Genomic DNA, 13,960 nt, shown 5'->3' with positions numbered 1-13,960 from the left:
ATTCAAAGTGCTTTAAGTGTGGGTGTGACCAATGGAATTTGGAGACCTTGAAGGTGACAGGATAATCTAATGTGCAAGTGATTCTTTGCTCAGCTGTCCCAAAAGCGACAGAAAAAAACCAAGCTAGCAGGTTTACCGTAAGTTTATCAAAAAGTGGCAGATATACTTTTAGGCCAACAGACCACAGACGGGTAGTGAAATGAGCACCTCTTTCTACTGGTAGGTGGGAACACTATCTGCTGAACTGCATGCAATCCCATGATTGTCTTATGCACCAATGTGATGCTTGTGAAGCACATTTTTTTGAAAAAAAAAAAAAGCAAAAGCTTTCTAGCATCTATGGCTCTGAAGAGGACCTCAATCTGCATGCTGTTTCATGAAGCGGTAAATGCATTTGAGCGTATGTGCAATTTTCCATTTGAATAACACAGTTAAATTTTAAAGAGCCATGTGAGCAGCTCATTTCTATACCAATTGGTCATTGTAAGAGCCTTGTAACAGTAAAAATTCAGTGCCTGGGTACATGCATTTTCCTCTTCCCTCTCCTTCCCTTTTTCCTTTCATGCTGTGCCTTTTTTTTTAGATTGTAAGCCTAAAGGCAAGGATTAGTTGTTTTTATTGGGAGTTTCCCCTGGTATAAATTATTTGAATGAACCGAGAACACCCTAGTGAAGCCATGAGCCAACAGATGCATAGCTGCCAAGTTTTCCCTTTTCTCGTGAGGAAGCCTATTCAGCATAAGGGAATTTCCCTTTAAAAAAGGGATAACTTGGCAGCTATGCAGATGGCTGATCAGATCATCTAGCAGTGAAGGTAATAGGTCAGTGGCAGAGCATCTGTTTTGCTTGCAAAAGGTCTCAGGTTGAATCTCCAGATACTGTATGGGTGGAAACACCCCCAGTCTGAAACATTGGAGAGCTGCTGCCAGTCAGGGTGGGCAGACCAAGGCTTTGACTCAATATAAACTAGCTTACTGAGTTGCTATCTTTCTACCTTCCTCCTCCCCACAGCTAGCAGTAGCTGAATTCACTGCACCAAATATGCAACCCGATTGTCAAGTTAATCCAAGAGAGGACCTGAGCAAAAAAAAAAGGAGGTTTTTCAGCAAGAAAGAATCCTGGAAGGAGGATCCAGCCGCATGCTTTCCTTTCGCCTATGGCATCCTGCATACGTCAAAAGAGAGAGAAAGCAAAGAACCCAAACCCCATGGGATGGATATTAAATATAGCTGGCTGGGGGGGGGGGACTACCCACAAGTCAAATAAAGGAAGAGACATCCTCTTTTTTTTTCTAGAAAAAAACAAAATACATACACACAGCAAATATTTGGATAAAGATATAAAGAGGCAAAAAAAATAAAGAGATTAAAGTTGATTTCTTTCTCTCTGCCCTGCTGACAGCTGCTTCTAATTTAAAGTTTCTCTCTTTCTGGTCACACCCACAACCTGGGAAGTGTAGTTTTCTAAGGGTGCTGGGAATTGTAGTTTCAAGAACCAGCGACTGCATAGCGGTTAAGAGTACCGGACTAGTACCTGGCAAGGCCAGGGTTCAAATCCCTGCTCAGCCATGAAGCTTGTGGGCCAAGTCACTCCCACTCTCAGTCTAACCTACCTCACAGGGGTGTTGTGAGGATCGAATGGGGAAAGGAGGAACATTGAGCTCCTTGGAGGAAAGGTGGGATAGGAATGTAGCAAACAAACACACAAGGCACCTTTAACAAACGACACTTCCCAGTTTCCTCCATGACTCTTAAAGTGGTGCAAAAGTGATTTAAATAGAACAGGCGGCTGTGACCTCTCCCTTCCCGCCGCTGCTTTTCATCGTCATCTCTCTCGGTAGGGAGTGGATCACAGCACCCAAATGGCTCACACCTCAACCCTCCATCCAACCCAATCTTGTCACATTACACCAGCTGTTGCCAACTTGGTGCCTTCTAGATGTTCTGAAGGGACCCAGGTGGCGCTGTGGGTTAAACCACAGAGTCTAGGGCTTGCTGATCAGAAGGTTGGCGGTTCGAATCCCTGCAACGGAGTGAGCTCCCGTTGCTCGGTCCCAGCTCCTGCCCACCTAGCAGTTCGAAAGCACATCAAAGTGCAATTAGATAAATAGGGACCGCTCCGGCGGGAAGGTAAACGGCGTTTCCGTGCGCTGCTCTGGTTCGCCAGAAGCAGCTTTGTCATGCTGGCCACATGAGCCGGAAGCTGTCTGCGGACAAACGCTGGCTCCCTCGGCCTAGAGAGCGAGATGAGCGTCGCAACCCCAGAGTCGGACACGACTGGACCTGATGGTCAGGGGCCCTTTACCTTTTTTTTTTTACCTAGATGTTCTGAACTGCAAAAATGGAGCTGATGGGAGCTGCAGGCTGGTGGAAGACCGCACTACACAACTCACCCCCCAGCCCCGTTTGCTCCACCTTCTGACAATATTCAGCGGGAACGAGCAGCAACTGTTTCCTGCCTGGGTGTTGTGGCTGGAAGATATTGAGTGGTACTCGCAGGGCAATGCATGTGTGGTTGTGTGGGAGAGAATTAAGAGAAATTGGCAAAACCAGAAGGCAGGGCAAGAATGAAGGGGGTAGGTCAAGAACACACACACACACACACACACACACACAGACTGGCAGCATTGTATCTACCTGTTAATCTGGGAAGACGAAAAGGCTGGCGAGGCTCGAACTAAGACTGCTGCATTGTAACTAAATAGAACCTGCAGGTTCAGAGGCACTCTATCCCAATGTTCTGCTTCCACCAATGGAAGCAGTGTACCTCAGAATACCAGTGGTTGGTAATCAAGTGGGGGAGAGGCTCAAGTCGTGCTTGCAAACTTCCCATAGTGTCTGTTTGGCAGCTGTTGAGAACAGGGCACTGGGTTCGGGGGGGGGGCCTTTGGTGCTGGGTGGGGCCGATGGGAGTTGTAATCCAAAGCATCAGTTTTGCAGAGGCGGCAGCAGACAATACTGCTCTCAACTGGTCGTAAAGGAAGCTTGCAAACCACCAAGTCAGATTGCATCTTTTTTTTTTTGCATTGCCATTTTGCGACTCAAATAAAAACCCCATGAACAGAGGCAGTATATCTTTGAAAGCCATGTACCTAGGATTTTTTAAAAAAACAAAAACAAGATGAGGTGCTGTGCTTGAGAGCTTTCCAGAGGCACCAGGCTGTCCTCTGTTGGAAGCAGGATATGCTGGGCTAAGGCAGGCTTTGGTTTGCTCTGCAGCGAAAGTCCCAAAGTGTGGGGTATCTCCCATCTTGCCGCCAAGCTTGCACCCCACCCTCCTTGGGTTGAAGGGCAGGTGGAGGGAGAAAGCCAAAGGCTCGCCTCCCTTTCTGAGACAAATGCTTCTGAAAAAGTTTTTGGTGGGGTGGGGGTGGGGGTGTGGAGTGGGCTTAGAAAGTTCCCCCTGAACTTGGCCCAGTCTTCTCAGGGCCTCCACCCTGTTTTGTGGGCCAGAGACAAGGATCCAGTTGGATGGAGGAGAAAAGGGGGGGGGGAAGAGAGAGAAAATAAGAGAGACTGTCAGGGAGGGGCCGCCATCTGAACCCAATTAAAGGGCCATTTCCCAAAGCCCCAGGCTCCACTGGCAGGGACCCCCGTTGCCAAGGAAATGGGGTACAGGCCAAAAGACGAAAAGGAAAATTGCACTGTTGCAGGGAGCTAGTTGAAACCGTATGCGGGAGGCTTGAAGTGTGTCTGCCCCCCCCCTTCTTCCCCACTTGCCGCCATCTCAAAAGCCTCCCTCCCCCCCAAGCAACCCCAGCTCCCCTACACCCGGGATTTGAAGGCCTTGGATGGGAGCCAGTGTGAAGGGGCTGGATTCTGTGGGATCCCGAGGCCCTCTCAGCCCCCATCTGGATTTCATTTGAACCAGACGCCGCCTGCCCAGAGACAGTTTGACCTTTCTCTCTGGAAAGAAAAAAAAAACCCAGTTTCCTACCTCCGCCTCAGAGGCTGGCTCATACAGGGAGCTGCCAACTTCCTCCTCAGCAGCACCCTCAGCCAGGGTGTGGATATATTTTGGGGCGGCCAGCCCACTTTCAGCTGAACCCCTTCCAGAAGCACCCCCACAAGTTCAGGGGGCTACAGGGCCACGAATGTCCCCCATACCAGCTTCCGAGACAGATATTGGGTGGGGGGGATGGGAGCTGCAAACTTCATCCAAGAAAATAAAAGAAGGGGGAAGGATTTTCCCCCACACACCATCACCACCACCACCCCATTCTCATTTTTCAAATATGCGTGTGGAAATGCATGTCACGCAACCCGCATTTTTCCATTTCGGGATTCAAAGCCTGGATTTGCAAATGTGATATTTTGAGTTTTGAATTCTTCCTTCTGACGTGACCACTTCAAGCATCTGAGAAAGGAGGTTTTGGCCGACAAAAGCTCATGGCCCAATAAATTGGTTCAAGGTGCCGCTATGCTCCGGGATTACCCTACGCTGCAACAACAAGCAAACAGAAATTAAATTATTCTGGGGTGAATGTTCGTCCTGGGGGATTGGGGTTTAAGTTTGGTTTTGACAGGGGTGTGTCTGTGCACATGAGACAAGTTTCAGACATCGAAGGGGGAGGAAGCTTGGGTAAATAAAAGAATTCTCTTAATTCGCGATTGAAGAAACGTTTGCAACTATGGTGCTAGCCCCTAAGAACACATTGGTTCCAACATGTCCAACTGCAAGCGGTGAAGCATCCAGGTGACTTAAGTAGAGCTAAAGCAGTCACTAACTATACAGTGAACAAACACCTGTTTACAGCCTCTCTTGCGCTATGTGTGGGCGCATATGAATTACCACAATGATGCTATTATTATGCCGTTTTGAACGTGCAGAAGCCTACTTTTCAAACTGGTGGAGGGTTTGGCAGTAGAAAGGATTTATAGTTTCGTTTCATTCTTCTTGGGCATTTTGCACCACCTGCGACTAGATAACCTCTGCCAGATATATATTCCTGCCTGCAATTATTCCCCAAGCTAGTTTAAGCCCCACTTTTGTTTAAGCCCCAACTAGGTGGAGAACAGTAGCTACATTCACCAGAGAGACTTAACGTAGGAGTTGGGGCGTTAGGCCTAGAGGCCAAATGTGGCCCTCAAAGTTCCTCTACCTGGCCCTCAGGGTTCTCCCCAGGCCACACTCCTGACTTGCCCTGCTTCAGACCCTCCTTGATAGCTTTCCCCCTGTTAGAACATGCCCATGAACTCTGATAATGCCCTTTGCTTTTCTGGATGTAGGGCAGAGAGAGAGAGATGTGTGTGTATGCTTGCAGAAAATAGCCTACTGTATAATGAGGAAATTTGCATTCATCGCTCCACCCACTTTTGCCTCTGCCCCCCCCCCAAATGCCTTGCCTATGGCTTGGGGAAAGTTGCCCCAAAGTGAAGGAGACTCCCAGGTTTACCACCACTGACTTAACTGCAGTTAATGCAGAGGAGCTCAGTGGTACTTACAACAACCCTATAAGGTAGGCAACCATTAAACGCACTGTGGCCGAGGCTAGGAAATCCTAGGTCACCTTGGGCCAGGTGTGGGGACCCTGGGACCCTCAGTGTTTCCCAAACTTGGGCCTCCAGCTGCTTTTGGACTACAATTCCCACCATCTCTGACCACTGGTCCTGGTAGTTAGGGACGATGGGAGTTGTAGTTCAACAACAGCTGGAGTCCCAAGTTTGGGAAAGGGTTTGGGAAACCCTGCTCTAGTTATGCCTGGACTCAAGCTACCACCAGCCATTGCAAGGCCAATGGTCTGAGCCGCAGTCCTCTTTCAAACTGGTCTTTTGACACTTAAGATGCAGATCTTTAGGACTCGTGCTAGCTTTCTGGTTGTAAATTTTATCAACTCTTTTTAAAATTTAAAATAGGGGCCCTAGGGTGAAGAGAGGGTAAAAAAAATAAATTTTAAAAGCACACCAATAACCATCCAGTAACATCATGAGGGCCACCCAGCCCCCATCCTTGTTTCAGATTAACCAATGTGTTCACAGCTAAACCACAATTTGAACCAAAGATTTTCCAGCTCACAGCTTCCACACATTAACTCTTTTTGATCAATACGATTTTCTGTATTATTATTATTATTATTATTATTATTATTATTATTATTATTATTAAAGGGTTAACCAGTTATTGGTCCCAGGAACTCAGAAGCTACCCCCCGCCCCCGCCCCCAAAAAACAACCCACATTCTATGCAGAGTTCAGTGCAACCTGAAAGTTTTCAGATTCCAAAATTTTCACAGAAGCATGATGGGGCGTGTGTGAAACTCGAGACCGATTTCTTCTCTCATTCACTCACGCACTTTCCTCACCAGCATGGGCAGAAACGACGCAACACCCATCTTTAAAATGATTGCAAATAGTATTAACCATTTGCGTGGGCCGCGTGTTTTAGGGATTCGATTACTCACTCTCGGAGCAGGAAAAAAAACAACACACACACACACTCTTCTTGCAGGGAGATGGGAACATTCGTGCCATCTCCTTCCCCCCTTGTCCTAAAAAGGAAAGGGAGGGGGGGTTTTTTTCCAGCTACACCAGACACACGCACAAAAAAACTTGATTCCCTCCCCCCATATATATTGTCACACCTCCCTCCTTGTAACCAACCACCACAAACCCCCATAACAACCCGCATCTCACCTTCCAAAGGGACCCCCATTCCTGGATGCTCCTTTTCTTCTTCTCCAAAAATCAGCTTGAATTCTAAGTCCTCGTCTTCGCAGTTCGCTGCGCCCATTTTTTCCAGGGGGTGGGGGAGAATCGGTGGATGCAGCCTAATAGGGTTGCAAGCCCCTTTCCTCTCCCCACACCCCTCCAAAAAAAAAGAAAAAAAGGAATTGGGGGCTAGGTGGAGGAAGGGCTGGTTAGATTCACCTCTGCTCTCCCCCTTTTAACGCAATACCTCTTTCCGCGCCTTCTCCCCCTTTAATATTTTTTAAAAAAAATAAAATAAAGAAAAACTTTTCCCAAACAAACTTTTCCCTCTCCTCCAGCTGCCCCCCTCCCACTCTCTTCCTCACTGCTGATTGGCTCTTCGGAAAACCCAAACCATGCCCCCATATGTCACTTTAAGCCACGCCCATCAAGAAGGGGAGAGGGGGAGAGAACCCGAACTGGGCTGTTCTATAATCCCCCATCTCACGCTCCCCGAGAGAATGAAAAAGGAACCACCTCCTCCACCCCCTTTCTTGTCCTTCCAGATGGACCAGCCTACCTGGAGCCTATTGGAAGGCAGCCCAAGGAGGGCCCGCCCTCCTTAGGCTGCTTATTATGCACGGGTTGGACACACCCAGACAGGCTGTTAAAGGCAGAGGGACGCGTTGCGCTTGCTGAGAGCTAGGCTGCGATTATTCTGATTATAGCATGTGCAGTGTGCGCGGAGCCAGCTTTTTTTCAACCATGTAGGGAGGGGGTGACAGAGCCTATATGAGCACACGAAAGAATGGTGCAGCTGCCTATATGCAGCTCCGGATATTCTGATGCTCCAAAACTCAACATTTGGAACATAACGTGGATTTCAACCCACCTCCCCACTTCCCAACCCGGAAAGCTGCGTGTTTGGTGCTTGCATTGGTGATATGCAAAACATAAAACTCAGAACAGGTCCGCACTAGACAAATCGCGTTTAAAGCACAGAGAATCCTGGGAGCCGCAGTTCCTCCCTCACAGAACTACCCTTAAAAAGTTCCAGCTTCCGGGATTATTTGGAAGTCATGCGTTTTAAATGGTCATTTGAGTCTGCTTAAAATGTATTATTGTGTATATCTGTTCTTGAAATGTATATCTGTTCTTGAAAACGTTGAAACTACTTCTCTAAAATTGTTTATTTTGGGTTTCGTCCTGCCTTTCCTTTAAGGAACACAGGACAGTGCAATATTGTTGCTCCCAGGCCCCCATTTTATTATCAAGACAATTTGGTAAGCCTAGGAGGCCCAAGGTCACCCATTGAGCTTTGACACTGACTGAACAGGTGATTTGAGCCAGGTCCTGGTCCAACCTGTTCTAACCCAGTTTCTGCCACCCTGGTTCCCTCCAGCTATTTTGGGTTACTATGGTTGTGCTGGCTGAGGCTGGTGGGAGTTGCATCCGAAACATCTGGAAGGTAGTATTTTGGTGAGGCTTCTTTTACTCCCAACACCACACTTACAGAAGCTAAGCTCACCCAATTATCTTAAATGCAGGTGCGTGGAGATGGGAGATGGGTACTCTGTGTGTGCTCAGAAGCACTGCCACTTCCTGGACTAGGATTACCAATTTACTAGGGTAAGAATACGGGTCTGGCTGGGTTTTATATTTAATCTGTTGCCTTAGGAGCAGTCATTCATTGCAAAAGCCGTTTATTTGAAGTCAGCTTATATGTAGTGCTTTGTCCCAGATATAAAATTCTAGGGGGATTCCCTCAGACACTGGCCTTCTCCCCCAAACCCATACAGATCTACCTCTGGCTGTGCCTGGGTTTGATGTTAGAAGAAGAGCAAACATTAAGACCCTGCTCAAACTGAAATCCAGCAGGTATGCACAGCTCAGCTTTATTCTTATTTGTGCAGAATACAATGGAACAGGTCTCTGCCTCAAGGAGACTGCAATCTAAAGTTTTGTAGCAAGGAAACTACAAAGGACAGAGGAAGGAAGTGGAAGCTGGGATAAACAGGAGAGAGAGAGATGGGGAATTTGTGACTTCCCCACATGTTATTGTAAACGGCGTTTCCATGTGCTGCTCTGGTTTGCCAGAAGCGGCTTTGTCATGCTGGCCACATGACCTGGAAGCTATACGCTGGCTCCCTCGGCCAATAATGCGAGATGAGTGCGCAACCCCAGAGTCGGTCACGACTGGACCTAATGGTCAGGGGTCCCTTTACCTTACCACATGTGTCGGGGACCCAGGTGGCGCTGTGGTTAAACCACTGAGCCTAGGGCTTGCTGATCAGAAGGTCAGCGGTTTGAATCCCTGTGACGGGGTGAGCTCCCGTTGCTTGGTCCCAGCTCCTGCCAACCTAGCAGTTCGAAAGCATGTCAAAATGCAAGTAGATAAATAGGAACCGCTACAGCGGGAAGGTAAACGGCGTTTCCATGTGCTGCTCTGGTTTGCCAGAAGCGGCTTTGTCATGCTGGCTACATGACCTGGAAGCTATACGCTGGCTCCCTCGGCCAATAATGCGAGATGAGCGCGCAACCCCAGAGTCGGTCACGACTGGACCTAATGGTCAGGGGTCCCTTTACCTTTACCTTACCACATGTTATTGTATTCCAGCTCTGGAGTGGTGCTAGTTCCTTTTGGATGACATTGAGCACCTGGAGAGATGCTTAACTTGTAATATTGGTTTTATATACAAATGTGAAGGCAGAGCATATTGGAAGCATGTGACACCTATAGCAGGCAGCAATATTGCTGATCCTGAATATGATTCCCGCCCCCGCCCCCCAAGAGCAACAGTTTGGTTGCAATCCTGCAACCGATGCATCAAGTCCAGCTTGACTCAGAACTCACTCTCTCCTCTCCAGACTTGGTATAATAAAGTATTTCACTGCCCCTCCCACCAGCTCTGATTAGTGCCACATTCCAAAGGCAGGTCACTAACAAAGGCATCCCCAGTCATTAAGGATCATTGGCATTCTTTTCTCACTTCCCTGACTAACCCATTGTCTGTTGGGTGAAACTAAGGTAAGGATCCACCTGTACAAGGCGGTTGAACTCATAGAAATTCCTATGGCTGAGTACGGATTTGAGCCCTGGTATCCTGACTTCCAGTCCAACACTAGACAACCTATGTTACTGAATGTAGTATTTCTTGATGTTGTGAACTTCTTTGGGTATGGCTTTCTATTGGAAAGTGCCATACAAATAAATGGTGATAATTACCATCCAGGTTACTGGACAACTAACTTGGCAGGGATAGAATCATAGAATTTTAGAGTTGGAAGGGACCCCAACGGTCATCTAGTCCAACCACCTGCAATGCAGGAATCTCAGCTAAAACATCCATGGCAGATATGCAACCACTGTTTAAAAACCTCCAAGGAAGGTGACTCCACCAAATCTCGTGGGAGTCTGTTCCACTGCTGAACAGCTCTTACTGTCAGAAAGTTTTTCCGAGTGTTTAGTCGGAATCTCCTTTCTTGTAGCTTGAAGCCATTGGTTCGAGTCCTACCCTCCAGAGGAGGAGAAAACAAGCATGCTCCCTCTTCCATGTGACAGCCCTTAGCCCATTCTTTAACTGGCTGGGAATCTCTCTCCTGTCATTGGAATGTGACACTGATCAGAGCAAGTGGGATGGGCAAAAGCTGCTTTTCAAAAGTAGTTCTGGAGTTCATCATAGTGAGTTCCTCCTCATAAAACTCTGATCTTCAGCACAGACACCAAATGCGATCTTCATTGCTTCAGATTAGGACTTGATGATTTTGTCAGTTTTGGTTTCTCTCTTCCTTCTCATTCTTCCATTCTTAAATTTTCTTCTCTACATTTCTGCAGAAATTTACCAAATTGCGATTTTTAAAAACCCAATGAACACCAATTTTTAAAAACCCAATGCCAGTATTTTGGTACAAAATTCTCCTAATATATATACATTTTTGTATGCAGTTTAGATTGATTTACACATTTTTGGAAAACCGTATGCTTTGGTATATTATTTTCACGAATGAATGCATTTTTATGCACACTTTCTCCTAATATATGCATTTTTGTACACAGTGCTTGGAGAACTGCGTTGCAAAATTCAGAGGGGCGCTTTTGGTTCACATATTGGTTCGAGAAGTGCAAATTAGGTAGTTTCCCATTGAGATGCGAACAAAATTGAATGTGTACCCCATCCCGGATCAACAGGTCCCACCCTTGCAATCTCAACCTCCCCTCTTCCCCTAGAGCAAAACCCCGTGAAGCCACCTACAACTTCTACCCATGCAAGCCAGCTCCCCAGGTTCCCCATCAGTCCACACTCCAAGGGGTTAACATTCTTTCGTTTCCCATTTCCATGGCCCATGAGGAGGGAGAGTGACGCATGTGGCCTTTGCAAAAACAGAGAGATGTCCCAGGCCAAAGCACGTGTCCTCCTTCTCTCTCTCCCCCCCCTTTTCTTCTCCTTCCTTAACTTAATCAAAACCATCCGTCTGTTAGCATGCAGGGCGGGACAAGTTTGAAATCTTTTCCTAGCTCCTGCTCCAAGCTGGACTTGGGGGGGGGGGCTTAGAACTTCTCAGCATCATCTCCAATGATGCTGTAACTTCTGTATTTCTGGCCCAGCCAAATGAACCCCAGAAAGCTTTCACACTTCACAGCCCACCCCACCCCCCATTTTCACTGTCAGTCCAACATCTGTCTGCCTACTCTATAAAAACTTTGCATTCCCAGCAGCCAGACACGGAAACTGTTTCTCAGTGAGATCCCCCTGCCTCTTTCTTTCTTTCTTTCTTTCTTTCTTTCTTTCTTTCTTTCTTCCTCCTCTTCCAAAGAAGTTCTTTTAAACAACCCAGACAATCCCAGGGTTTCCACCACATATTTTTCTGATGGCCTGAATGGAAAGAATGAATGAGAGAATGAGCCCTTAATAAGCAAAGATAGCTGTGTAGGTCCATTAAAAAAAACCCACAGTTCAGTAATACTGTTATTACTACGATTGTGATTATTACCACGTGTATATCCCACCTTTCCTCAAGGTGGAAGGTGGAGCACAACACTTAGTTCTCCCTCTCTCTATGTTATTCTCACGACAACCCTGTATGGTAGGTTCTGCTTGGGTCCCCAGCTGTTTTTGGACCACAGTTCCCACCATCTCTGACCACTGGTCCTGCTCGTCATGGGTGATGGGAGTTGCAGTCAAAAAACAGCTTGAGACCCAAGTTTGGGAAACTGTAGCTTAGAGACAGCAGCTGGCCCAAGGTCATTTAGTGAGCTTCATGGCCAGGTGGAGATTTGAACCCTGGTCTCCTGCAGCCCATCCTCCAACCACTACACCACATTGCCTCTTTATAGAATGGCTTTATCAGCACTGGCCAAAACACAGGGGATTTGACCACCAGAACTGACCACCAGAACTGATTCATTGCCCTTGTCGATGGGGGAACTATTTAAAGCAGGCATCCCCAAACTGCGGCCCTCCAGATGTTTTGGCCTACAACTCCCATGATCCCTAGCTAACAGGACCAGTGGTCAGGGAAGATGGGAATTGTAGTCCAAAAATCTGGAGGGCCGAAGGTTGGGAATGCCTGATTTAAAGGGATGGTCCCTGGGGAAGTTAAAAAATAAAAAAATAGTTACACCCATTTCACTTTTAGAGGAATAGACAGTTTGTACTTTTCTTCCTGGCTCAATCAAAGTAAAAGAGAGACAAGAATAAGGGTTCACAACATGCCCTGCTTGGAGTTGAACAACACTTCTTTTTTAAAGATAATCATTAAAAACAAACTCCAAAATCCAGAGTTTGTCAATACAAATGATCGTAGCAGTTCCCAGCAGCGTGGTCACACAGCCCTGGCGATTTGTGACAAGATTGGGTTAAATTTGTGCAATATGGCCCAATTAAGTTTGTTTTTAATTGTACATATTTTGGGGGGGGGGGAATGTGTCACAGAAAAAGAAGCTCTCCAAGGATTCTTCCCCCAAAATGAACACAACCAGGTGTCTTTTAGGGAATCAGACTAAGGGCCCACCTAAGCTCAGTCTCGCCAGGAATGGGGAGCCTGTGGAACTATCTGCCCCAGTCAGCATGGCCAATGGTCTGGCTGAATTAAGAGTTTCAATCCAGCAGCTTCTGGAGGACCCCATCTCTGCTCTACACAAACTGGCAATGCGTATTCCATATATAGTCGAATTTCCAGTATACTTAAGCCTATATCTCCCTTACCACCTTACATGGAGCTATGGCACCTCCTGCATCTTTTCATTCCAATATGGTATGAACATGCTCCCTTTTTCTACAAACCTATCATCTGACTGGCAACCCTGTGCAGTAGGCTAGTGGCCCAAATTAGATTCTGGCTGAGCCCTCCTCTCCATCGTCCATCTGTTCTAGCCTCCCTGCCTTCAGCAAGAGTGTTCAGCCAGATTTTAACTTGTTTCATGCTTTTCTTCTCCAAGAAAAAGATCTCAAGGCAGCGTATATGTTCTGCCCCACCCCCCCACCCCTGATGTTATCATCATAACAACCCTGTGAAATAGGTTGCAGGCATGGTTGCTCCAGATGTTTTGGGACTACAACTCCCATCATCCCTAGCTAACAGGACCAGTGGTCAGGGATGATGGGAACTGTAGTCCCAAAACATCTGGAGGGCCGAGTTTGGGCATGCCTGGGTTAGCGGCTCAAGATAACCCAGTGGGAACTTTATGGCTGAGTGGGAAATTGAACTTGGATCCCACCCCCAGGCCTCACCCAGGGCTCTAGCTACTACACACCACTCTGGCTTTCAGATAATTCTGGGAATCCCGCAAGCTAAGGATGGAAGCAAAAGACCCCCTCTGCTATTTTCTCATGCCCAGCAAGGGTTACTTAGGGGCACATAGTCACTGTACCACTGTACCCGAAAATAAAATAATAATAATAATAATAATAATAATAATAATAATAATTTATTATTTATACCCCGTCCATCTGGTTGGGTTTCCCCAGCCACTCTGGGCGGCTTCCAACCGAATATTAAAAACAGTACAGCATCAAACATTAAAAACTTCCCTAAACAGGGAAATCATGATGTGCTAGAATAGAGTTAATTCTGAGCAGGATGTTCTATGGAATTTTCATTTTAGAAATTAGGACAGAAGAAGAAAGGGAAAAGGTGGACAGGAGGGGGGTATTGAAGAAAACAAGGCATCCCCCCGCCTCTGAATATTGACCTGCACACTTGCTGCCTCCTGATGGAAGGAATAGTTTCTGTTTCCGTATAAAGCAGCATCAAACACACACACCGGAGCTTAAGCGAAGGAGTGGCTAAGCAAGGTTGAAGAAACAAAGAGAATTTATCTGCTGGAACTCCAAA

The 13,960-nt window shown here is 46.9% G+C and overlaps 1 protein-coding gene across 1 annotated transcript in view; it reads right to left on the bottom strand.

Annotated features, from left to right (window-relative positions):
• NFATC4 (nuclear factor of activated T cells 4) overlaps positions 1-6,951 on the bottom strand; it is a 31,230-nt gene extending 24,279 nt beyond the window's left edge. Inside the window, exon 1 of the mRNA XM_035102713.3 lies at positions 6,632-6,951. Within this exon, the coding sequence (XP_034958604.1) occupies positions 6,632-6,728 (97 nt within the window). The 5' untranslated portion in view covers positions 6,729-6,951. The remainder of the gene's footprint in view (positions 1-6,631) is intronic.
• Positions 6,952-13,960: the final 7,009 nt, after the last annotated feature.

Source organism: Zootoca vivipara, chromosome 12 (assembly GCF_965207765.1).
Source record: "Zootoca vivipara chromosome 12, rZooViv2.hap1.1, whole genome shotgun sequence".
Lineage (NCBI taxonomy): Eukaryota > Metazoa > Chordata > Lepidosauria > Squamata > Lacertidae > Zootoca > Zootoca vivipara.
The sequence above is the reverse complement of the archived record's forward strand: the minus strand, read 5'-3'. Positions and strand labels throughout refer to the sequence as shown.